General features: G+C 43.9%; 1 protein-coding gene across 2 annotated transcripts; it reads left to right on the top strand.

Moving 5' to 3' along the window:
- Positions 1-1,484: 1,484 nt before the first annotated feature.
- trip11 (thyroid hormone receptor interactor 11) lies at positions 1,485-23,043 on the top strand. 2 transcript variants are annotated; one of them, XM_015969164.3, is made up of 21 exons: positions 1,485-1,856; positions 3,194-3,270; positions 7,701-7,811; positions 7,887-8,189; positions 8,935-9,003; positions 9,116-9,281; positions 9,438-9,734; positions 9,876-9,916; positions 9,995-10,072; positions 10,197-10,385; positions 10,521-13,550; positions 13,689-13,829; positions 14,023-14,216; positions 17,225-17,388; positions 17,479-17,582; positions 18,038-18,137; positions 19,389-19,470; positions 19,744-19,858; positions 21,592-21,714; positions 22,401-22,542; positions 22,624-23,043. In XM_015969164.3, the coding sequence occupies exons 1-21, from the start codon at positions 1,718-1,720 to the stop codon at positions 22,833-22,835; spliced, it is 5,877 nt and encodes a 1,958-aa protein (XP_015824650.3). In that variant the 5' UTR covers positions 1,485-1,717; the 3' UTR covers positions 22,836-23,043. The 2 variants fall into 2 exon arrangements, with proteins under 2 accessions (XP_015824650.3, XP_015824649.3); XM_015969163.3 differs by having other exon boundaries at positions 22,621-23,043.
- The last annotated feature ends 768 nt before the right edge of the window (positions 23,044-23,811 follow it).

The raw sequence follows: 23,811 nt of genomic DNA, 5'->3' as shown, positions 1-23,811 counted from the left end.
CACCGGAATCCCATCCAAAAACTCAACCTGATTTTACGCTGCTCCTTTAGTTCTCCTTAGAATGAATTATTGTTTGAACTCCTACCTTTGTCAGTGGGCTGATTCTGTATCGAGAACTCAGTTATAAAAAACTCAAAGGTTATCAAAAGTGGCCAGAGAGGACTGGATTATGTGGAAATATCGTTATTTCCTCACACTCTATGCCATAAGTCAGCACAAGGTCTAATGTATGATGGCAGAAGCAGGTGGAGCTATGTATTCTTTGGGTAAAACCAAATGAGTCTAAGATACTAAAAGCTACATTGAGGCTATCACTTTCAATGTCCACATGAATGTTAAAATCCCCCACTATAATGACCTTATCAGTATTTAGCACCAAATCAGATAAAAAATCAGAGATTTGATCTAAAAACTCAGAGTAAGGGCCTGGTGGACAATATAAAACTACAAACAAGAGTGGTTTTACAGTTTTGCTATCTGGATTAGGAAAACACAAGATGTTCAAAAGAACTGTAACTATTAATTGGTAAGGATTGATTAATAGTCTGAATGAAAAATGGTCGCTACTCCTCTTCCTCGCCCTGCACTTCGAGCAATATGATGATTTAAATAATTAGAAGGAGTCGACTCATTTAAACTTGCATAGTCCTCTTGCTGCAGCCAGGATTCCGTGAGAGAGAGCAAATAAATCTGATTATCACAAATCAAGTAATTAACTAACAAATTCTTAGAAAAAATAGACCTAATGTTCAATAACCCACATTTAATTTTTCTAGTTTTCAGCTCAGTTGAATTTGTTCTAATATTTATGAGATTTCCATGATTTCCTTTATTAAGCCTGATATTTAATCTGTGTGATGTTGGCCGTGGGCAGGACACTGTCTCTATGGGGTAGTGGGTGGGTAACAGTACAGAAGCTGCAGAGGGTTGTGTTAAACTACGACTCTGCTTCCTGGTCTGGACCCTGGGTTGTCATGGAGGACTAATAAAAATGGCCATATTACTAGAAAGAAGAGCTACTCCATCCAAGGGGGATGGATATCGTCTCTTCACATCAGACCAGGTTTTCCCTAAACGAATTCCAATTATCAATGTAGCCCACATAGTTTTCACGATTTTTTTTTGTTAAACAGAGAAGTAAAAATTAAGCTACATATACACTGTAAAATTTATTTTATTTATTAATTGTATTTTTAATAGTGCTCCTCTCTGGTTTGTTGGTCCTCCAGTATCCCACAATGCACCGCTGCTGAGTTCCGTATCCACGTCAGAGCTGTCACGGAGAAGAGCTGATAATGGCTACAGTTGAGGTGGCACTTTTAGGTGTTTAGGCTGCCAGTAAACTGCTAAATGTGAGACTAAAGCGGGTTTCAGACATCAGCCACGGCGGCAAAAGCTCACAGCTATCGTAATGTTTGACCGGCTTTTAATTCAATGTCGTCTAACGCTGTTGTTTTTGACGAATTCCTTCAGGCGAGCGGCCAGCTGTTGTTAGCCGGGTGCTGTGCTCGCTAACCAGCGTCTGATCAATCTGCGAAGACACTTAGTTACGGTTTAAATAGGTGGGTTTAACGTTAACGGGGTTCCGGTGGTGTGGAGGCTACAGCTGAGCCTAATGACCGAGCTAACGGAACCGTTCTTGAGGTCAAAGCAAGGCTAGTCCCCCAGCCTCCGTTCTTCGGTTTGGTGTTTGTTGATTTTATTTGTACCGTTGAAGATGTCATCGTGGCTGGGTGGACTGGGCTCTGGCCTCGGCCAGTCTCTGGGACAGGTCAGCGGGAGCTTGTCGACCTTCACCGGCCAGATATCCACCTTCACCAAAGACATGTTACTGGAAGGTGTGGAAGAAGTGGGAGGTGAGTTTTGAGTTCCTGCTTTGGGAAATGTCCAGATTTCAGTCGGACTGCACGCGCAGATCAGGGTCCTCATGCGCACGCAGTAGTTATTTAACTAATTGACTTAACTTAGACTTATATATGCTATGTATTGGAACTGGTCGCCAGGTTTCTGGAACTAATGAAATATTTAATGAGTTAAATGGATAAAAGGTGACCGTCATATGAAGGGTTAAATGTATTCATCATGTTTTGTATCCGATTGACGTCATAAATAATTATCCAACCTGATTTTACACAGTTCTGATAGACACAGATCTTTTAAATGAAAATCTTGCTCTGCCCATCTACCAACCAGTATGTGCGCGTAGGGCCCCGGGCCCCAATGTAAAAAATCTGAACAGATTAGATGAAAGCAGAATGCTTGGAATTCCGTCAAAGAGGAAGTTGTGTTGGCAAAAGAATTCTTGTTTGATGTGACTTGGCTTCCTAATATGAACTGAAGACGAGCTTTATACTGAAGCCAACTTCTGATGACTTTGTGCTTTTGTTGCATATTAAAGAGTCGTAATAAATTCCTCTTAGATTTCTGTTTCATAACATGGGCCTAAAAATTAGATTATGATGTAACTGTTTTCATGTTATGTCAGCTGTGTTGAGATGCTTTCATGAAATCCACAGAAGGTTTTATATATAAATTTTAAATTAAGTTGGTTTTCTTATTACTGCATTTTATTTAAGTGTTACAATGGCAAGTTTATGTTTTTACCCAGAATTCAGACTCAGGGCTCCATACATTGTTTGGTTTTTATTAAGTATGTTCGAGTAGTCTCTGTTCTTTATAATTTATATTTGAAGATCTGATCAGATTGGAGCCATTAAACCAAGTCATCCCGTCAGTCAAGCAAACAGATAAAACACGGACAGAAGGGAACTTTGGCCACAGATCTCCAACTCAGCGCATCAGTCAAAACCCAAATGTATGAATTCTTATCTCTGCAAGTTAGAGATTTGTTCACTTCAAAGCTGAATATTTGTTACTGTTTTCAGATTTGTTTTGTTGTGGTTACATTATTTGCAGAGTTTAGTTCAGCTTTTGGATCAAAGTTAAGCCAGTTGTGTTGGAAATGGAGAATAAAAGCTTTTTTGCTCCGAGGTAGTTTGTATCGAAGTGTCAAAGTAAATGAATAAATCCATTTGTATAAAAAATAATGGACAATTGTTTTTGTTAGACTGAAAGAGTAATGCATTTTATTTCAGTCCTTCAGTTTTGTGTAATTTTATATCAACCTGGTTTTGATTTTTGAGTGAAAACAGTTTTTCCTTGATGCTGAGATATTTTTTCCATGTAACCACAGACGCTGCCACAGAACTTCAGGTGTCCAATTCCAAGTTGGCTGAAGTTCAGGCTGGGTTTGCTGCTCAGAAATCTGAGGTTGGATTTTTTTTTCTTCTCTTTTCCAAGTTAGAGTTTTCACAAAAACAATTCAGCTGTTACAGCTGGAGAGGTTTAATAGTAACCAGCTAAATAAGCAGTTAATTTAGCTGATTAGTTAATCATATAGTTCTGATTTAATAGTCAGTCATCCTGCACCTTTACATCAATAAGAAACGGAAAATGTTAATAAAAGGTTTTATTGAATCACACAGAAAGGTGCTGTTCACATATCCTGTTTTCTATTTTCAAAAATTCAGTGGATATTAAGTATAACAAAACAAATTTACATGAAGAATAATAAAAGGTGTATTGTCAGCCAGATGTACACAGTTTTTCTCCTGTAAATACTCAGTAGTGTACTTTAATGTAATCCTAAAAGTAGTCTCCATTAAATAAAGCTCACTATAAGGAATTTAAAGGCTTTGATAAATGCAAGGCAGCTTTATTTATGTAGCACATTTCATACAGAGGCAATTCAATGTGCTTTCTATTAGCAAGAACATTAAAATCAACGTGACAGAAAATACAATTTAAAAATTAAAAAGAAACAAAGTTAAAGGGTGAGCAGGTACAGTGCAGAAGGTGCAGCATAGGAACATTTATTCAAAGGCTATTTTGATTTAAATGTTTCTAGATTTGGGGGGCACATTTGAGGTCATAAGGAAGCTGATTCCATCTGTGTGCAGCATAGTAGCTAAAAGCAGCTTCACCCTGTTTGGTTCTGACGCGGGGTTCTACCAGCTGACTGCTTCCTAACAATCTCAAAGCCCTGATGGGCGTATATACCCGAAGGAGATCTGACATGTATTCTGGTCCCATGCCATTGAGTGATTTATAAACTAGTAGAAGTACTTTGAAATAGATTCTTTAGTTTTCTGGTAACCAGTGTAGAGATTTAGGAACAGGAGTGATGTGTTCGATTCTCTTGGTTCTTGTTAGGACTCTAGCAGCAGCATTCTGAATAAGCTGCAGTTGCTTCAAAGCTTTTGTAGGAAGACCAGTCAAAAGACCATTGCAACAGTCCAGCCTGCTGGAGATGAACGCATGAATGAGTTTCTCTAGGTCCTGTCTGGACATGAGACCTCTGAGTCGTGCTATTTGATGCAGATGATAAAATGCTGATCTAGTTATAGCCTTAATGTTACCAGCGAAGCTCAGGTCTGAATCAGTTACACCAAGATTTCTAACCCGGGTCTTTGTCTTTATTCTTCCGGAGCCAAGTTTAGCAGTAACCTCCATCCTGTCCTTCTTATTTCCAAAGACAGTAACTGCAGTCTTGTCTTTGTTTAACTGGAGGAAGTTTGATTGCATCTAATCCATAACTTGCTCCAAGCACTGAGAGTGAGTCTAGAAGATCACAGTCACTTGGTGATAGGGCTAGGTAGATCTGGGTGTCATCTGCATAACTATGATGGGTAATGTTAGTGTTTATGACCTGACCCAGGGGGAGCATGTAGCGATTAAAGAGCAGTGGTCCAAGAATGAAGCCTTGGGGGACCCCACATGTCACGGTGATCACTTTTGATTTGTGACCAATATAGACAACATAACCCCTGTCTTCAAGATAAAGATTGGAACCAACTATGGACTGTGCCTGAAAGTCCCACCCAGGTTATGAACCTATTGAGAAGGATGTTGTGGTCCACAGTATTGAAAGCTGCAGTGAGATCGAGCATCACCAAGACAGATGTTTTGCCTGAATCTCTATTTAGACAGATCCCATTAATAATTTAATAAGTGCAGTCTCAGTGCTGTGATGTTGTCTAAAGCCTGACTGGAAACTATCTAGCAAGTTGTTTGTCTCTTTAAAAGTTGTTCAGCTGGATCAAACAGCTTTTTCAATAATTTTCCCAATGAAAGGGAGATTAGAGATTGGTCTGTAGTTATTCATTGCTAAGGGCTTATCTTTAAAGGAGTTATCGTCACTTCCTGTTTTAACTCTTCATAAAACACATATTCTGAACGGCCTTTGACACTATTTGACGTTAAGAGGAACAAAATGTAAGAATGCTACATTGAAATGATCACAAAACACTCTAGTGTCTCATTCATGTTAGAAGTAAGGCTAGAGGCTAATATTGAGCTAACCATGCTAACGGTGAATTGACAACAAATAGTCGGGTATAAGAATGAGAAATGACCTGCGCTTTGGAGTCGGAGGACTCCAATGCGCTTTACACTACAGTAAGTCTTTCATCTGTTCACACACACATTCACATGCTCGTGGTGATGAGCTACAGTGTAGCCACAGCTGCCATGGGGCGCACTGACGGAGGTGAGGCTACCGAGCACAGGCACCACCGTTCCCTCTGACCACCACCAGCAGGCAACGTGGGTCTTCCTCAACGACACAACAGCAGTGTTCTCTGCCAGGAGCCGGGATCGATCCTACAAACCTCCAATTACTGAACACCCTGCTCAATCTCCTGAGCTGAGATTTTAGTTTTGAACTCTACATTAAAAATGAAAGGCCCAGCTTTCCCAGAGAGAGTCTGTATTGCCACCACCGTTCATGCTCGGACCACCTCATGTTGACATATGCTAGAGTTATACACATTGAGGTGAAATCGATTAGTCCATGATGTCATACATGATCTGTCATTGCTCAGAGTTTGTGTTGTGATTGACTCTCAAATGCTAACAAATCTAGTTTTAGCTTAACATTTGTTAAACCGACCAAGTTAAAGCTATTTGCAAGGCTGGATTAACCATATGGGCAACTGGGCAATTGCCCAGGGGTCCACGAACTCTAAAGGGCCCAGGCCCAGGGCAGCAAGGGCACGAGCAAAATACTGTATCTGTAATCTCCCACTTTATATTAAACTAGGGTCACCATAAGCCCTCTTTTTTCCGGACATGTCCACTTTTCACTCTCTGTCCGGGGCGTCAGAGCGGGTTTCTTGTATTGATGAAAATGCCCAGTTTTTCATCCAGGAGCAGGGATCGAATTAAGGGGGAGCTGGATATCCTACACATCCAGGGAGAGCCAGAAAAAACTTTTCTACCTATATTACATCATTTATGGACTCTCAGTGTACCGGGGGTTCTTTGAGCGGAGAGCACAGAGAGCTGATCGTTGGTGCGCTCCAGGCAGCTGCTTCCAGCGCACGGTCCATTCTCAAAGTAGCGCAACCAAAAAACTATAATTAACACACGATCGTTCATGTCCGCACATGTTCTCTACTTTCTGTCTTATTTGTGCCTGAAGCGCTCTGCTACTGTGGAGCTCATCACCTGTGCTGCAGTGATTGTAAAAGCTCCTCAGACATTACTGGCATGTTCTAATATTATCAGACGAAAAACTAAATTATCAGACATGCTGTCTCATCTGCTGCTTTTCTAAACTTGTAAAAAGTAACCAAACCATTTGAAAGCCACTATTTTTGGATTCTCTTATAGTTTCCATGGAGTGTGTGACAACTTATTTTTTCATTGATCCTATCGTCTAATCTCCCAGCTGAAACAAGCATCCTTAATAATCTGTGCACAGGAAGCTTACCGATGCTGTAGTAAAACAAAAGTTATAATAATTTATTATTGATAAAACCTTGTTGCAGCACTAAAGCAGAAAAATGAGATTTTGCATTAAATATGCTAAATATTTACATATGAATTGTTTTAGAGCCCTTTTATTGGCAGAATCTGATATTAATTTAGTTCTTACAAAAAATGGGTCCCAGCGTGGTTTGTGTGGCGTTGCCATAGTGTGACGTCATAGGCACAGATCCCCTGTCCTCTTTTTTGGAAATGGAAATATGATCACCCTGTATTAAACAAACTGTCCACCCGGGCATTGCACTGCACAGAGACGCTTCGCTGCCTTTGACTTTGAACGTCAGTTGAGAGTCAGTCTCATGCAGACTGACCAATGAAGAGAGGGCCTCAAGTTAAGACCCTCCTCATTGGTCAGTCCACACGAGGTGGGTCAAAGGTTACCCTGAGTGGGTTACGTGACGTCAGGCATTCAAGTATTGAGTATATTTACTGCATATTACAGTAAAATATTCTGTATGTGACCATATTATGATCCTAGGGCCATGATGATGGGGCCCTTTAATATTGTTGCCCAGGGTACAACAAAGTGTTAATCTGGCCCTGGTTATTTGGTTTGGCTTTTTTCAATAAAATGGGGCTAACCAACCTGAGTAATGAACATCTAAAGATTTTTTTTACATCAAAACTGCTTCATGTTCATGCTAACAGACACATCTACCTTTTCATGGTGTGCAGTAACATTATTATTAGCATCTGTGTGGATCAGTGTGATCTTCTTGCTGAAGGAGGTTGAAGTTTGTCTCCATCTGAGTGTACCTGGACTGCAGTGACCTCTGATGTGTATCACTGGCCCTGTTTCTGCTTCAGGTCATTTCCTGTTTAAGTTTATGTTTGCTAGTGACACTTTCCTCCTTCTTGTTTGACTTTTGCAGTACGACAGATTGAAAAAGCTTCAATCAGAGCTGGAGGAGAAGCTGGAGGCTTCAGAGATCCAGATTAAACAGCAGTCAGCAGAGTACAGAACCCTCCTGCAACAGAAAGATGTACGTACATGACATTTGTGTCTGTAGTGTTACAGGACAGGTTCTGGATATGAAACCCGTGTTTGTGTTACCCAGGTGGAAATCAGCCATCTGAAAGCTCGGCAGAGTGGACTCCAAGAAGAAGTCCAGAAGCTCCAGCATTCAGCCCAGTCGGCCTCAGTCTCCCCTGCAGTTCTGCCAGTCACCACTGCTTCCTTGACCACTACTTCCTCTTCTCCTTCTGGCTTCCTGACTCATGCCTCAGGGTCTCATCGGGGCTTCCACGGCGACGAAATCGACATCAGCGACGTTCTTTGGTCACAGCAAGAAATCAACCGGCTGTCGGCAGAAGTGATGCGTCTGGAGGCAGAGCTGGGACACTGGAGGAGAATGTCTCAGGTAACACCGGCCGTGGTCATCACGGTGGAGGTTTAGTTGTGTTTCAAATCTGAATTATTTTCTTATCCTGATTAATCTAAATCACAGTTCACCACTGTAATTTATTAGCAAGTCTTTTTGCTTCTATCATACATTTTAAACGCACCTCTGTTATCACGTATGTCTTTTCTAATCCTCGTTATTGTGTCTGCGGTACAAGGTGGGTCAGTGGGAGCACCCTTTATTTTGTGTTATGAAAATAGTAGACTATTTTGTTCTAGAGGTCCTGGTAACTGGAACCTCAAACCATCTGTGACTTTTACTAAAAGCAGACCTGTGAGCATCTAAATCAGCCAGCAGGACTAAAGGCTGACCCAGATCCTGCTCTCGTTCTCGACAAAAGACACAAACTCATTTTTCGTTATCGAGAATTAAGAAAACAATCAACCCAACCGATTCGGGGAATCGGATCCGTTTCTTTTACTTCACTGTACCAACTGAGTTTTACAGATGTTTTTCCACAAAAGTCAAACTTTGTTCTTTTCATGAAGTATTTCACGTTTGCCACATTGTTGATCAGGTAAAACATTTATTTATTTTTTTATTACTCAAAGCAGTTTTTGCATGTAAACCTTTTTGCCTCTAGCTGTCTGCTTCCAGAGAGGATGGGGCTGGCGTGTTTAGCGGATTGTATTCTGCTGTTTCAACACTAGATGGCGCCAAATGTTTCACACAGCTCTACACTTCTGTGATTATTCTGTTCCAGGCGTCATCAACATCAGGAACTGCTAACGGCGACCAGGGGGAAATTCTTAAGCTACAAAAGACGATTAAGGTAGACGTTTCAGCTTCTTGCACACACACTGGATTTCATAATAAAGTGTGTGGTCTCTGACCACAGCATTATTCACTAGTAAGGAAACAGAGATGGTTACTTGTGGAAACAGGAGCTGCGAGATGAGTTGAGCCGAGAGGTGGACGAACATCAGCATGAGCTGACAGCTCTGCAGGATGCGCAGCGGCAAAAGATGGCTGACGTTACCCGGCGGCACAGAGAGGAGCTAGCAGAGTATGAAGAGAGGATAGAGGAGCTGGAGGAGCAGATTCACAGTGGTCAGCTTTTAACTTTTAACATTTATGGTTTGAATTTTGGAAATAAAATAGTTTGGAATGCAGAGATTTTCTGATGTCTGCTGTAGCAGGAGCATGCATGGAACAATTATCTCTTAACGAGTCGTTGAAGTTTCTTATTTTAACAATCATCTGCAGAAGTCAGTTCCTCATCGGATGCCTCCAAAGAGCTTGAACTTCAAAAAACCATACAATCCCTTAAAGAAGCAGCAGAGCAGCACAAGCAGCAGCTGGAGGATGCACAGAGGAAGCAGGTCGCCCTGCAGCTGGAGAGAGACGAAGCCCAGGAGGAAAACGCCGGGCTGCTGCAGAACTATGCCCGGCTGCAGGCGTCCGTAGCTGAGCTCCAGACTCGAGTGCAAGAGCAGGAAGGAAAAGCTCTGCAGAAAGCTCAGTTGGAGCACGAGATCCAAATGTTGAGAAGCAACCTCGCAGGTATTTTTAATAAACCTCTCTGTGATTCTTTTATATGTTTAGATTTTTCTTTCCTAATGTGTTCATGTTTTTGTTGCATTGAGGAAAAAACTGACATCCTCATTTATTAGTTTATATATTCATAACGTTTTTGATTTTTAGGTGCAGAAAAAGAAATAGAAAGACTGAGAAGCCTGTCTGAGGCAAGTGTAAACATCAGCAGCTAGTCTTGGCTCATTTGTTACATCTAGTCTGATAGCTCCTCTAACGTTACCTTTCAGACGGAGCCGAGGGAGGAGGTGGAGCACGCAGACATCTTAGAGCTCAACACCATCATTGGAACATTACAGCAAGAAAAGGTTTGTTTCTGATGCCAAAATAAAAGTTTGTGATGGTTTGGGAGGTTGTCATGTGACCAGGTTTGGAAGTTCTGATCATCTGTTGGCAATTTACAAATCTATTTTAAAACCCTCCTATTCATAGCTGGATCTGCAGCAAAGACTGAAGCTGGCCGAGGAACAAACGGTTAGTGATGCTGGAGCAGCGGAGGAGTCGGGACTAAAAGGGGAGCTGGAGAGGAGAGAGAGAGAGCTGAAAGCCACAGAGGAGGAACGAGACACCTTGATGTGTGAGCTGGAGGAGCTGGATCGGCAGAATCAAGAAGCAACCCAGGTCTGACGGCGTCCTGTATTCTAGTACAAGGCCTTTTAGTCATGTTTTAGAGATTTTAGATACAAGAGAGAAAAACAAACCCACTAATGATTCAAAATGAGCTTTTATTTTCTCTTTTTCCTCTATTTATTCCAGCATATGATCAGTGTGAAGGAGCAGCTCTCTGGACAGCTAAAGGAAGTCGAGTCTGAGCTGATGAGAACCACTTCAGAGCTTAAAACAGTCAAAGAGCAGAAAACCACACTGGAGCAGGAGCTGGAGATGCAGAGAGAGAAAGTTAGCCAGAGTGCTTTTAGTCTAAATGACCTGCACATGGAAAAGCAGCAGTTGGAGTGGACAGTGAAGGAGCTGAGGGACAAACTGGGACACGTACAGGAGCAGAGTGCAGAAGCACGTAAAGATGCCACAGACCTGAGGAAGACCCTGCAGGAGCGAGAACAGCAGCTAGCTGCTGCTAAAGCCGTGCAGGATCAAGGAGGACCGAGAGGAACCGAGGCACAGGGAGCTGTGGAGCAGCTCGAGGGTAAGGAGAGGGAATTAGCAGACCTCAGGAGGGAACTGAAGGAAATGAGGAGCTCCAATGAAAGGGTGATGTCTGAAGAATATGAGAGGAAAATGGAGAACAGGAGGTTGAAGGAGGAGTGTGAGAAAGCTTTGGGTAAAGTTGAGGAACTGACCAAACACCTGAAGGAGAGCCAGGCTGCCCTCAGCAGGACTGTGAGGGAGAAGGACACTCAGATTGAAGCTTTAAAGCTGGAGAAAAGTCAGATTGAAGGTGAGTTGATGCAGGCTGAGAGGACTCTGACAGAACAGGTGAAACAGTACCAGCAGACCATCGAGGAGATGACCCGAGCTCGATCCATGGACGCCTCGGCTCTACAGACCCAACACGAGGCTGCCATCAGACTGAACCAGGATAAAGACCTGGAGATCGCCAAGCTGAAGAGAGACCTAGAGCAGCTGGCGTCAGACCACAGAGATACCAATGAGATGCTGTCCATCACAGTCGCCGGGCAGAAGCAGCTGACCGATCTGCTGCAAGAGAAGGACGTGTTTGCAGAGACTTTAAAACAAAACGCTGTCGATTTACAGAAGGAGATGGAAAACAGGATTTCAGTCGTGACCAAGGAAAATGAAGTAATCAAACAGGCGCTGGAGGAAAAAGATAAACAGCTGGGCAGCATGAAGGAGGAGAACAGCCATTTGAAAGAGGAGATCGATCGCTTCAAGGATCAGCAGAGCAGACCTCCACCACTGGCTGAGCCCAAAACCCTGGATATCATCACAGAACTGGAAACGGAGATCTCTCAACTCAAGTCTTCCAAGAATTCCACAGAAGAGGAGCTTCAGGCTCTGAGGAGGACCACAGAGGAGCAGCAGGCCTCCTTCCTTTTGTCTCAGCAGGCTCAGCAGAGCGAGCTTGAGCAGGCTCATGCTCGCCATCAGCAGACAACGCTCAACTATGACAGACTCATCCACGCCAGAGAGGAGGAGATAGCTCGCCTCCAGCAAACTCTAGAGCAGCTTACTGACGGCCAGGGCCGAGGCCTCTTCCCGGCTCCGCAGGGAGTCGTCATCATGCAGGAGCACAAAACGCAGACACTAAACCAGGAGAACGGCAACGAGAAACATGACCTGTCCAAGGGGGAAATAGAAAAACTGGTGAGGGGCATCAAGGAGAAGGAGACGGAGATCAGCCAGCTGAATGAGAGAAACCTCTCTCTCACCAAGCAGTTAGATCAGCTGGTGGTTTCTCGTGATGAAGTGGGAAAGCTCTCTCAAATGATCCGGCAGAAGGATCTGGAAATTCAGGCTCTTCATGCCAGAGTGTCCATGGGTGGAGGACACAGCCAGGACGTGCTGTATCTACAGCAGCAGCTGCAGGCGTTGGCTGTGGAGAGGGAGCAAATGTTAGCCGTGCTGAACGAGAAGACGAGAGAAAACAGCCAGCTGCGCTCGGATTATCACCGACTCATGGATATCATGGCAGGGAAGGAGGCTGCGCTGGTGAAGCTTCAGCAGGAGAATCAGCGCCTCTCCAACATGAGCGATCCCTCCGGGAGCCAGGAGATGTTCAAAGAGACCATCCAGAATCTCTCCCGGATCATCCGAGAGAAGGACATCGAGATCGATGCTCTGACTCAGAAGTGCCAAACCTTGGTGACGGTGCTGCAAGCGTCAGGAGGAGAGCCCGGAGCTTCTTCTGGAGGCGTCAGCAGCAATCAGTTTGAGGAGCTGCTGCAGGAGAGAGACACTCTGAAGCAGCAGGTCAAGAAGATGGAGGAGTGGAAGCAGCAAGTGATCACGACCGTGAAGAACATGCAGCACGAGTCTGCTCAGCTGCACGAGGAGCTGATCAAGCTGCAAAGCCAGGTCTCCGCCGACAGCGACTGCAGCTCCAAGCTGTCGGTGGACTACGCTCGGCTGATTCAGAGTTACGAGCAGAAAGAGAAGCGGCTGGGAGGTTTGAGCCTTGAACTTGCACAGGTTCAGCAGACGATCAGCCAGCTCAGCACAACCAAGGACGTTCTACTTGGTAAACTGGATGGCGTGGCTCAGACTCCAGAAATCGCCGCCACCCAGCTCGGTGATCGTTCTCTCACAGCTGAAGTCCCAAGCCCACCCATAGCTTCGCTTCTAAACGACGACACATTCCAGAAAGAGCTTGAAAAACTGCAAGCGCAGTTAGCTGAGAAAGAAAACCTGATCAGGACTCTTCAAGAGAACAACCACCGACTCTCAAACTCTGCATCTGCTTCAGAGAACGAGCAGAGAAGTCAAGCCGAGGAGGTCCGGCTGCTCAGAGAGAGGCTGGAGTCCTTACAACGGTCCGTGAGAGAGAAAGATCTGCTCATCAAATCCAAAGGAGACCAGCTAATCCACGTGAGCGAGGCTCTACGTAACCGTGACAACGATAACGAGGTGTTGAAGCAGGCCGTGACCAACCTGAAGGAACGGGCTCTCATTCTGGAAATCGACTCGAAGAAGCTGAAGGAGGAGAACGAGCTAGTGGCTGCACGCTCTCGGGAGAAGGAGTCTGAGTTCAGAGCTCTGCAGGAAACCAACATGCAGGTGTCGCTGCTGCTCAGAGAGAAGGAGTTTGAGCTGAGTGCGATCAGCGAGAAGGCTGCTACGGTGGAGAGGATGCTGACAGACAAAGAGACGGTCAGTGGGAGTTTATTGTTTTATCAGCAGAAACATGCTTGTTGCTTTTTAATTCATGTAATCTCCTCCTGCTTTCTAATAACTAAAGTCAGTGCAGAAGTGTCCTGATGATTTGGCGTGATGTTGATGTGACCCCAGGGTAACTCTGGTGAGCTGAATCAGCTGCTGAACGAGCTGAAGTCCATGCAGGAGAAGGCTGTGATGTTTCAGCAGGAGAGGGATCAGATGATGATGGCTCTGAAGCAGAAACAAATGGAGACCACTGCAGTTCAGGCTGAGGTGAGAGGATGGATAACAGGAACAACCCTTCGGTTTTACCCGAAGATATCATGGTCTCATGAAAGTTCTGATCCACATTTTTAGATTTGCAATATCCAGAAAGCAAGAATGTTATATTCCAACAGCCAGTTTAGTGTAAGTATTAATGACAGCAAGTTAAAACAACTGCAGAGGCGATCGTTTCTGTTTGCAGCTGCAGCATGTGAGAGACAAAGAGCAGCGTCTGAACTTGGAGCTTGAGAGGTTACGTAACCACCTGTTGGAGATGGAAGACTCGTACACCAGAGACGCCATCGCTGCTGAGGACCGGGAGACAGAGCTGCGCAGGAAGGTGGCGCTGCTGGATGAGAAACTGGCCTCGTCTTCCAACGCTGTGGAGAATGCCAGGTGTGTGTAAACGTACATCTGCTGCATGTGTAGATGAGTCTGGAATATAAGAGAAGGCAGGCAGCATCAAGGGACGCCACCATGTTCTCATAATTGTGAAATTTGTGTGTTTTGGTTTCAGATTAGCTTTGCAGCATTTTCACTTATCTAAATGGCTGCTGATACGTCTTATGATTGTGTATTTATCTTAGGTAAAACTACAATTATTAATCAGAAAATCTAATCAATTTATTTGCTAATTACCCCTGTACAGTGGGTACGGACAGTATTCAGACCCCGTCAGTTTTTCTGTTATATTGCAGCAATTAGCTAAAATCACTTTAATTCATTTTCCCCTCATTAATGAACACGCAGCACTCCATATTGACAGAAAAACACAGAATTTAAGAAATTTCTGCACATTTATTAAAACAAACTCAAATATCACATGGTCCTAAGTATTCAGAGCCTTTGTTCAGTATTTAGTAGAAACGCCCTTTTGAGCTGATACAGCCATGAGTCTTCTTGGTAAAGATGCAACAAGTTTCTTACGCTTGGATTTGGGGATCCTCCTCCAGTCCTCCTTGCAGATCCTCTCCAGCTCTGTCAGGTTGGATGGTGAACGTTGGTGGACAGCCATCTTTAGGTCTCTCCAGAGATGCTCAACTGGGTTTAAGTCAGGGCTCTGGCTGGGCCACTCCTTCATTATTTTAGCTGTGTGCTTAGGGTCATTGTCATGTTGGAAGGTAAACCTTCGGTCCAGTCTGAGGTCCTGGGTACTCTGGAGAAGGTTCTTGTCCATGATATCCCTGTACTTGGCCACATTCATCGTCCCCTTGATTGCAACCAGTTGTCCTGTCCCCGCAGCTGAAAAACACCCCCACAGCATGATGTTGCTACCGCCATGCTTCACTGTAGGGACTGTATTTGACAAGTGAGTAGTGCCTGGTTTTCTCCACACATACCGCTTAGAATTAAGGCCAAAAAGTTCTATCTTGTCTCATCAGACCAGAGAATCTTACTTCTCAACATCTCTGGGTCCTTCAGGTGTCTTTTAGCTAACTCCATGCAGGCTTTCATGTGTCTGAGGAGAGGCTTCCAACGGGCCACTCTGCCCTAAAGCCCTGACTGGTGGAGGGCTGCAGTGATGGTTGACTTTCTACAACTTTCTTCGATCTCCTGACTGCATCTCTGGAGCTCAGCCACAGTGATCTTTGGGTTCTTCTTACCTCTCTCACCAAGGCTCATCTCCCTCTGTAGCTCAATTTGGTCGGACAGCCTGCTCTAGGAAGGGGCCCCTACTCTTCCTCCTCTATCTGCTTCCTCTTCAGCACATCCTGAGCTCATTCAAAGGAATCTCCTACCATCTTTATGCAGATGACATCCAACTGTACATCTCCTTTAAGCCCCATGAGATGTCTAAGCTGCAGCTGTTACACACCTGCTTAGACTCCATCAAAACCTGGATGGCTGGGAAATTTCTACAGCTGAATGAAGATAAGACTGAGATCCTCATCTGTGCCCCAGACAAGCTGGTTCCCAAAGTCAGAGACCCTCTTGGTCAGCTTGCTTCTCACACCAAACCTTCTGTCAGGAATCTTGGCATGACCTTTGACCCAGCTCTCACCCTGGATTCTCATGTCAGTTCTCTTGTTCGTTTTTCCTTCTTCCATCTCAGGAACGTTGCTAAGCTGAGTCCCATTCTGTCTCGCTCTGAACTTGAGACAGTTCTCCACACCTTCATCTCCTCACGCTTAGACTACTGTAACTCTCTTTTCACGTGTCTGAGCAGAACCTCCCTGAACCATCTACAGGTGGTTCAGAATGCCTGTGCTCGGCTTCTGACCAAGTCCTCCAAACACACCCACATCACCCCGCTTCTCCTCCAGCATCACTGGCTGCCAGTCAACTTCAGGGTTCATTTCAAGATCCTGGTTCTGGTCTATAGGGCCTTACATGGACAAGCACCATCTTACATTGGTGATCTTCTTAGTCCCTACACCCCCAGCAGGTCCCTGAGATCCAGTGATCAAAGCCTACTGGTTGTGCAGTGCACCAGGCTAAAGGTCAAAGGTGACAGATCATTTGCTGCTGTGGCCCCCAGACTCTGGAACTCTCTCCCCCTGAGCCTGAGATCAGTGGACTCAGTGGTCTCCTTTAAAAAGCAGCTGAAGACTCACTTGTTCAGGCTTCGGAGTGACCTTCATCACCCTCTCCTTATTCTGTTCTTGCTCCGCCTTTCCCGAGATCCATTGATTTCCCTCTTACCTACTCATTTTCTCTCTCCCTTTCCTTACGTATTTTTTCCTTTTCTCCTTTTAAACATATTTAAATTATTTTTAAATCTTTTTATACTAAAATGTTTTTGTTTTTTGTTTTCGTGAAGCGCCTCATGATTTTTGTCTTGAGAGGCGCTATATATAAGATTGTTTTATTATTCTGGTCATCTTCCATTTAAGGATTATGGAGGTCGCTGTGCTCTGAGGAACCTTAAGTGAGCGGAGTTCCTTTGACCTCATGATTCTCATTTGCTCTGACATGCATTGTGAGCTGTAGGTGTGTGTCTTTCCTAATCAAGTCCAATCAGTATAATCTCACACAGCTGGACTCCAATAAAGGTGCAGGACCATCTCAAGGATGATCAGAAGAAATGGCAAACACCTGAGTTATGAGTGTCACAGCAGAGGGTCTGAATACTTAGGATCATGTGATATTTCAGTTTGTCCTTTTAAATAAATTGTATAAATGTCTAAAATTCTGTGTTTTTCTGTCAGTATGAGGTGCCATGTGTGCATTAATGAGAAAAACAGTTAATTAAAAGGATTTTAGCAAATGGCTGCAATACGAATATGAAGTGAAAAACTGACGAGGGTCTGAATACTGTCCATACCCGCTGTAAAAACTCAAACCTAGTTCTAAACCGTTTTAAGTCAAACCAATAGTTTATGCTTCTGCTCTGATAAAGGCTTCTCCTCTGTGGGCTTCTGCTATTGTCTCTATCTGCAGCTCATTTTATCTCCTCTCTTCAGCCAACAGGCCAACATGCAGGTGGAGTCTCTGCAGGAGCAGCTAAGTGTGGTGGTGAAGCAGAGGGATGACACACTCCTGCAGCTCCGAACCTCTCAGGAGCAGGCCAACCAGTACGCATTGTCTCTCTCCAACCTGCAGATGGTGCTAGAGCAGTTCCAACAAGGCGAGCTGGCACACGTGTTGTGTTTTGTCTCGGATCTGTCACAAGATAATCCAGTTTAATTTGTAATGTTAACCTGTTTCCTCCTTCCAGAGGAGAAGGCCATGTACTCAGCAGAACTGGAGAAGCACAAAAAGGAGAAGGAGGAGTGGAAAAGAAAAGCTCTTCTGCTTGAAGACCAGGCCTCTGCTCTGCAAGTAAATCTGGAGCCACTGTCTGACCTTGTGACTCGTTATGTGCCAAACCGGGCGTCGAGATCTGCCGATTGCTTGTTGCTTCACGTTCCCACAACGAAATGCAAAACGCGGGGGGCATTTGTCTGCTCCATCCCTCTGGAATGCTCTTCCTCTCAGTGAGGCTGGCACCATCCCTCCCCCGTTTCAAGTCGCTGCTTAAGGCCCACTTTTATGATCAGGCATTTTTAAACCCTTGACTTTTTATTGATAATTTTTATTATGTGTTCTTTTTATTGACCCTGATTATCTGCTTTGTTGTGTACTTCTATTATTGATTGTGCTTTTTTTTAACGTTGTGTTTTACTTTTTTATCTGTACAGCACTTTGGTCGGCTGCCATGCTGTTTTTAAATGTGCTTTATAAATAAAGTTGGTACGGTATGGTACTGAAGTAATGTTACTTTTCTCCTACTTCAGATGAACTTGGATGAAGCCAACGCTGCTCTAGAGTCGGCCTCTCGTCTCACTGATCAGATTGATCAGAAGGAGGAGCAGATAGAGGAGCTGAAAAGACAAGGTGAGACTCAGCAGAGGGTTTCCACTTTGTCTTTAACATTTCTGGTGATAAACATTAAAAAATCACATTTTTGGAATAAACCGAGACCACTTCAGTTCTGTAGCTAAAAACAACCTCATGATGTTGCTCTAAATGTCTCATAAAATCACTTCCCTGTATTTTTGCAGCTTGACTGATTTACAGGCTCTGCATTTTTTTGTGTCACTTTTATCAGACATGAACGTTGCATCACAGCAGCGCTGACTGGTTATTTTTGTCACCCAATCAGACAGCTCAGACTGACCCTAACCCTGTTCAGTCCTGAAACGAGCTGCTGTCTGTATTTGAATCAGTCTCCTGTTAGAACATTTCTGTTGTAAATATCTGAGAACATCTGGGAGGGCTCGAGAAGTAGAAGTCGGCCAGAGGAGACAGAAGCTTCAGACGACAAGATTTGGAGCCTTATCTCCTGATATTTAGACATCTCTCCTCTGATTGGCTAACAACAAGGCGACTACCACTGACTCTGTTTGCCCTGCAACGTTGATGTTTCATCTCCACAAATAACACAGTCCTGGAGGAGTTCTGCTGTGTGGTGGAGTTGCTAACGCTAATGGTTAGCTTCTACTAGCAAAGATGTTCTCTGCTGTTTCCTGGACGCTAAACCAATAGCAGCCTTCCCCATCGAGATGAAGGAGTCCATGAATGTTAAGTGACAGTGTGATGTAGATCTGTCAGGCTTTTCTAATCCTAGAGTTTCACCGTCTATTTTCTATCAGAAGCTAATGCAGCAGACAGGTGTAGGAGACTATTTTCATGTTCAGCCTGCATGAAAAACTCAGAAAGACCGATTCCTTTAACGGTACAGTTTATTATCTCCCTATTAATCGTTCCTGTTTAGAGCTCAAACAAATAATTCGTTTGTAAATTATTGCCGGTATTAAATATACCTTCATCAGTTACTGGAGGTCACTTTCTAACATAATTAATCCACTGTTTCCATGACAGCATAAGAAATGAATGACTGATGCGTGTCACCGTAGCAAGGAAAGCTCTGCAAGATGGCAACCGAGACAAATCGCTCACCAAATTTGACTATAGATTTTTATTTTTACACAGTAAACCTAACTGAAGGTGTTTTATTGTGGCGGAAAGTGTGATCAGATCGAACGTCGTGTGCCTTGAACAGAACCTTTCTCTTTAGATTGATCAGTCTTTCTGTGGGCGTGTCTTGGACGATCTAATAGAAATCTGTCTTTTCTTGTGTTCCAGTGGACCTGAGGCAGGAGATGTTGGAGGAAGCACAAAGAAAACTGATGAATCTCCTCAACAGCACCGAAGGAAAGATCGACAAGTATGACAAAACCTTCTATAAATGTGTTTAATCGAGTTCATTTTTTCTCTGATTCAGTCATTTTATATCATGTAGTTTTAGAAGCTAAATGGTTCCAGTGGATTGGAGCAAAGCGAGTATCTGGATCATCAGGCTACTTTATTCTAGATGTGGTGTCTGATTGCAAATTTAGTGAAAGTCAAGTGTCATTTAGCTGTTGCTCATAAATAAGGTGATTCCTAGGCTTTGAGTCGTGCCGGCATCCATCATTAGTTTGTGTTGCTCCGTCTGCAGGGTCCTGATGCGTAACCTGTTTCTGGGGTACTTCCACACGCCTAAAGCCAAGCGGGCGGATGTGCTGAGGCTCACGGGAAGTGTGCTGGGTCTGAGCCGAGAGGAGGTGGACAAGGTGAGAGATTTGCTCATCTTCCTGTGATCTGGTTATTATATTTATGCTTCATAATGGTGTGTATTGGCAAGAATGTGGTGATACTATGAATATCACAGCAAAGGGGAGACTTTTTTTCATCGTGATTTGGTGAAGTCGTCCCGAGCCTACGTCGGCTCCTGTAATTCCTTCCTGTTATTTGTTATGTTCATTTGCTGTTGATCTGGTTATTGAGGTAATTAAGAATTATTAGGATCGCCTCTCAGTGCTCTCCGGGGCAGCTGTGTGCTCATCACCACAAGTGTGTGTGTGTGTGTGTGTGTGTGAACGGATGAATGATACACTGTAGTGTAAAGTGCTTTGGAGTCCTCTGACTCTGAGAGGCGCTATACAAGCGCGGGTCATTTATCATTTCAGTTACTTTCATGACTTTTTCCACACAAAATGCTAACTATTACCATTCACTTGCAGTGTTTATGCTAAGCTAAAGCTAATAGAACACTGCCTGATTAGAAGAATGACTGGGCTGGATACAAAATGCTTTTGGGGAACAAATGAATGAAAGGAAACCAAAGCAGGAGCTTTTTGTGATTTTTGTCATTTAAACTAGTTTTCTAGAGACCACTTTACCTCAGTGATTGTTTGGATGTGTTGATTATGAAAAGTTTTATGATTGAATGGAACTGTTGTGTAATAAAATGGTTTCTGGTTAAATGACGGGATTTATGCTGGAGGTAACCGTTTTAGTTAATTATGTCAGGAGTCTGAATAATAAAAGGAGAGCTTAAATCTACATGCATGTACTCTGATTACTCCTCGGACGAGCAAGAGGAGGAGGCGTTTCACAACTTTTTGGAATTAATTCAGGAAATCTGTTTTTTCACCGAGAGTCTGATGAGCAGATGAACAACATTTGTATCAAGCCACACGAGTTTTCTTACCGTGGAGAATCACTATAATTGATCAGATTTAGTGAACAAAACAACAGGCTGTGCTCTAGATTATGTCCTAACCACAAGGCCGTCAAACTTCCTGAAATGTAGTTTTTATTAGCCTGACTCGAGTCCAGGTTTCACTTCAGTGGCTCTGCTGCTAAAACCACAAACGCTGCACACACCAAAGAACTCTGCTGCAGTTTAATCTTCATGAAAAGGATAAAGTAAACCCTGTTGAAGAAGAGATTACACACATCCACGGGTCACTCTGACCAGTAAGTTCCTGTATCTCCAGCAGCCTCTGGAAATCTTCTCCAGGCTCAGGCCGAAGCGGAGAGCTTATTTTTATCCAGATCCTGTTGGCAGGAGCGCTGTGGGAGTCCGTCCAGCGATTCCCAATCGTATTACCCAACTCTCTTAAAGAGAAACACATCCAGGGAAAAAAGATCCCAGCTCCCATTAGTGGGGTTTAAAGTTTCCACAAACCCACTAGACACTTTAAACCAGTTCAGTGACACTGGGCGGTATCTCTGGTTCCTACTGGTTAGGTGTAACGCACGGGTCTGCGCAAGATAATCATGGGGTGTGACTGACAGGTTAATACAAAAGCAATTTAAAACATCTGTATCTGATGATGATTTTAGAAAGTTTAATGAGACTCTGTTCTCAGAAACTGGCAGCAACCAAACCAGAGAGTCTGGTGTTCAAACACTTTTTTATTCTTATGCTTGGTTTAAATAAAGGTTAAAAGTCTTATTTGTATTTGAATAATAAAATATAAGGTGTAGGTGATGTCTGCTCTTCCGCTCTTGTCTGCAGATGCTGGAGGAGGATGCACGGCGGGGTGTTTCTGGATGGATGTCCAGCTGGCTGGGAGGCAGAGGAGCTCAAAGTGTCCCCAACACCCCTCAGAGGCCCAGCAGCGACCAGGGCCTGAACTCGGTAAGAGAAACACGAGTACCGCTTCCTATCCACCAGCTACTGACGTCGTCTCTCATTGGTGCATTAACGAGTCCTACGTTTTAGAGGCATATGCTCTTGTAGTTGAGTTTTTGAAGGCTGATGCTGATCTCGAACTCTGCTCTGCGATTAACACGATGCATGTCTACACAGCTGTTTACTCAGATTTTAACAATTGTGTTCATAATAAAAAAAAAATCTCCTTTTCCCAAAATAACAGAGTCTTTATGTAGTTCTCCTCCAGAGAAGAGCCGACTGCTTCAGTGACACGCCGGTGACTTCCTGGGTCTGGTTATTTCTGACAGGCATAGAAAAAGACAGCTTTAACGATTAAATGGTTAAATGTGTGTTTACGTGTGTCAGCATACGTGCAGATGGTGGTTCTAGCATGGGAAGCCCAAACGTTACTGATGAGCTGCAGACGTCCTGCAGCAGGAAACGCTTCTTTTAGTAGACGTTGAACCTTTTTTAGATGCCTGACAGTAAGACATCTTTACGTTATTTTACCCAAATGGTGAAAAAACATTCATAAATCCTGTTATGAATAAAAGTTCCATTGATAATCTTCCCCTCCTTCAGGCTAACATGAGCGGCATTTTCAGCTCTGATTGTGTTTGAGGGACAGGATTATTCAGACTCGGACTGATCTGTAAATCTGCCATTTTCAGTCCTTTTCAGAAATGTTTGTAAGGTTTCTGGAGACTGAGTCGACCCCGTCTCTGCCTGCACCAAAGCTTCCGGTCCACGACATCAAGCCTCTGAGTGCAGCACCTCTAGGGAGAAGCAGCACGTCTGCTTCCACCGCTGCAGGTAAATGACTGATGTGAGAAAAGCCACAGCTGGGATGTTTCGTTGCTTTGATCTAAACCAAAACACCTCTCACCACAGCAGCTGCAGCATCCAGCAGGCGAGCCGGAGACTCCAGTCCGTTCCTGGCTCCTCGCTCTGCAGCTGTTCCTCTGCTGGCCAGGTCTGGACCTGGTGGCTCGGGAGGTCACCTGCTGATGAAGCCCATCTCAGACGCTCTGCCCACGTTCACACCTGTGCCGGTTTCCGCCGAGGCCAGTGCGGGCGCTGTGCTCAAAGACTTGTTAAAGCAGTGATGAGCCCTTGTTAAGAACCAACCTTCAGCACTACAGCAGCCTGGGACATTTGAGCAGCTCTACTTATCGCTGCGCCCTCTCCTTCCAGCAAAAATAAACCATGTGAGAATTCATGATAATGTTCCTGATCTCAGACCAAAATAAGTATTTTTTAGATGGTTGTATCCATGATCCTGGTTCTATGCAACAGGCTCAGTATGGTTGGATCAAACGTTGAATGAAGTGACTTTACAAGCCAAAATGATGTATTTGATTATTTCTGGTGTGTTTTTCTTGACCACGAGTTGCTTTTGATTTGATGGATCATGTCAGTTCTAAACATAAGTGGCCTTATAAACTCTGAGTCTGATCATCACCTCTGTGTATGAGAGGAAACATTGTGTTTTCAGCCATCAAAAATTAGTTTTGTTCCTCCTCCTTTAATTTTTCTTCTTGTTTTCAACGTTTCAGTGAGTTTAGTCTGAACCAGGCCTAAAACCTCTGGCAACAGCTGAGATTTATGTAGTTCAGTACATCTGTTGAAACCATAAAGATCTGTTGGGTTTTCTCAAAAATGTCTTCTTTTCCAGACAAGCAGACTGAGATATGCAATGAGTATAATTATAGCTGCAGACTGTGGTTGATCGGAGGGTTCAGGCCGCTCTCACGTTAAAGTCCAACACTATTATAGTTATTTATATATAGATGATGTAAATGGGTTGTTTTGTTTTTATTTATAGGCAACTATAGGACGCTATAGAAGTTAAGTGCCTGTATTTTTTGCAAATGAGTGGTCTGATCAGGTCTGTAAATGGTTGCTATAAAGATTTATATTTACAAAATGTAAACAAGTAGAAATCCAAGAGGTTTTTCCTGATCCGAGCAGGTCTGTGTGGGACTGCTGCTGCACATTTTTGTGCAGGCATCAATCAAGCTTCAGGAGGAATGTTACAGGACCTGTCCAGGTGAACTGATGAAATGTAAAAACTGTAAATCC

The sequence above is a fragment of the Nothobranchius furzeri genome, chromosome 18 (assembly GCF_043380555.1).
Source record: "Nothobranchius furzeri strain GRZ-AD chromosome 18, NfurGRZ-RIMD1, whole genome shotgun sequence".
Taxonomy (NCBI): domain Eukaryota; kingdom Metazoa; phylum Chordata; class Actinopteri; order Cyprinodontiformes; family Nothobranchiidae; genus Nothobranchius; species Nothobranchius furzeri.
This window is presented reverse-complemented; position numbering and strand designations above follow the sequence as displayed.

Excerpts from the sequence above, each read along its gene's own strand:
- trip11 (XM_015969163.3), top strand. The coding sequence starts at position 1,718 with ATGTCATCGTGGCTGGGTGGACTGGGCTCTGGCCTCGGCCAGTCTCTG. Across the intron at positions 9,917-9,994 it reads GACTGAGAAGCCTGTCTGAG|ACGGAGCCGAGGGAGGAGGT; the intron begins GCAAGTGTAAAC and ends GTTACCTTTCAG. Across the intron at positions 18,138-19,388 it reads AGAGGAGCTGAAAAGACAAG|TGGACCTGAGGCAGGAGATG; the intron begins GTGAGACTCAGC and ends CTTGTGTTCCAG.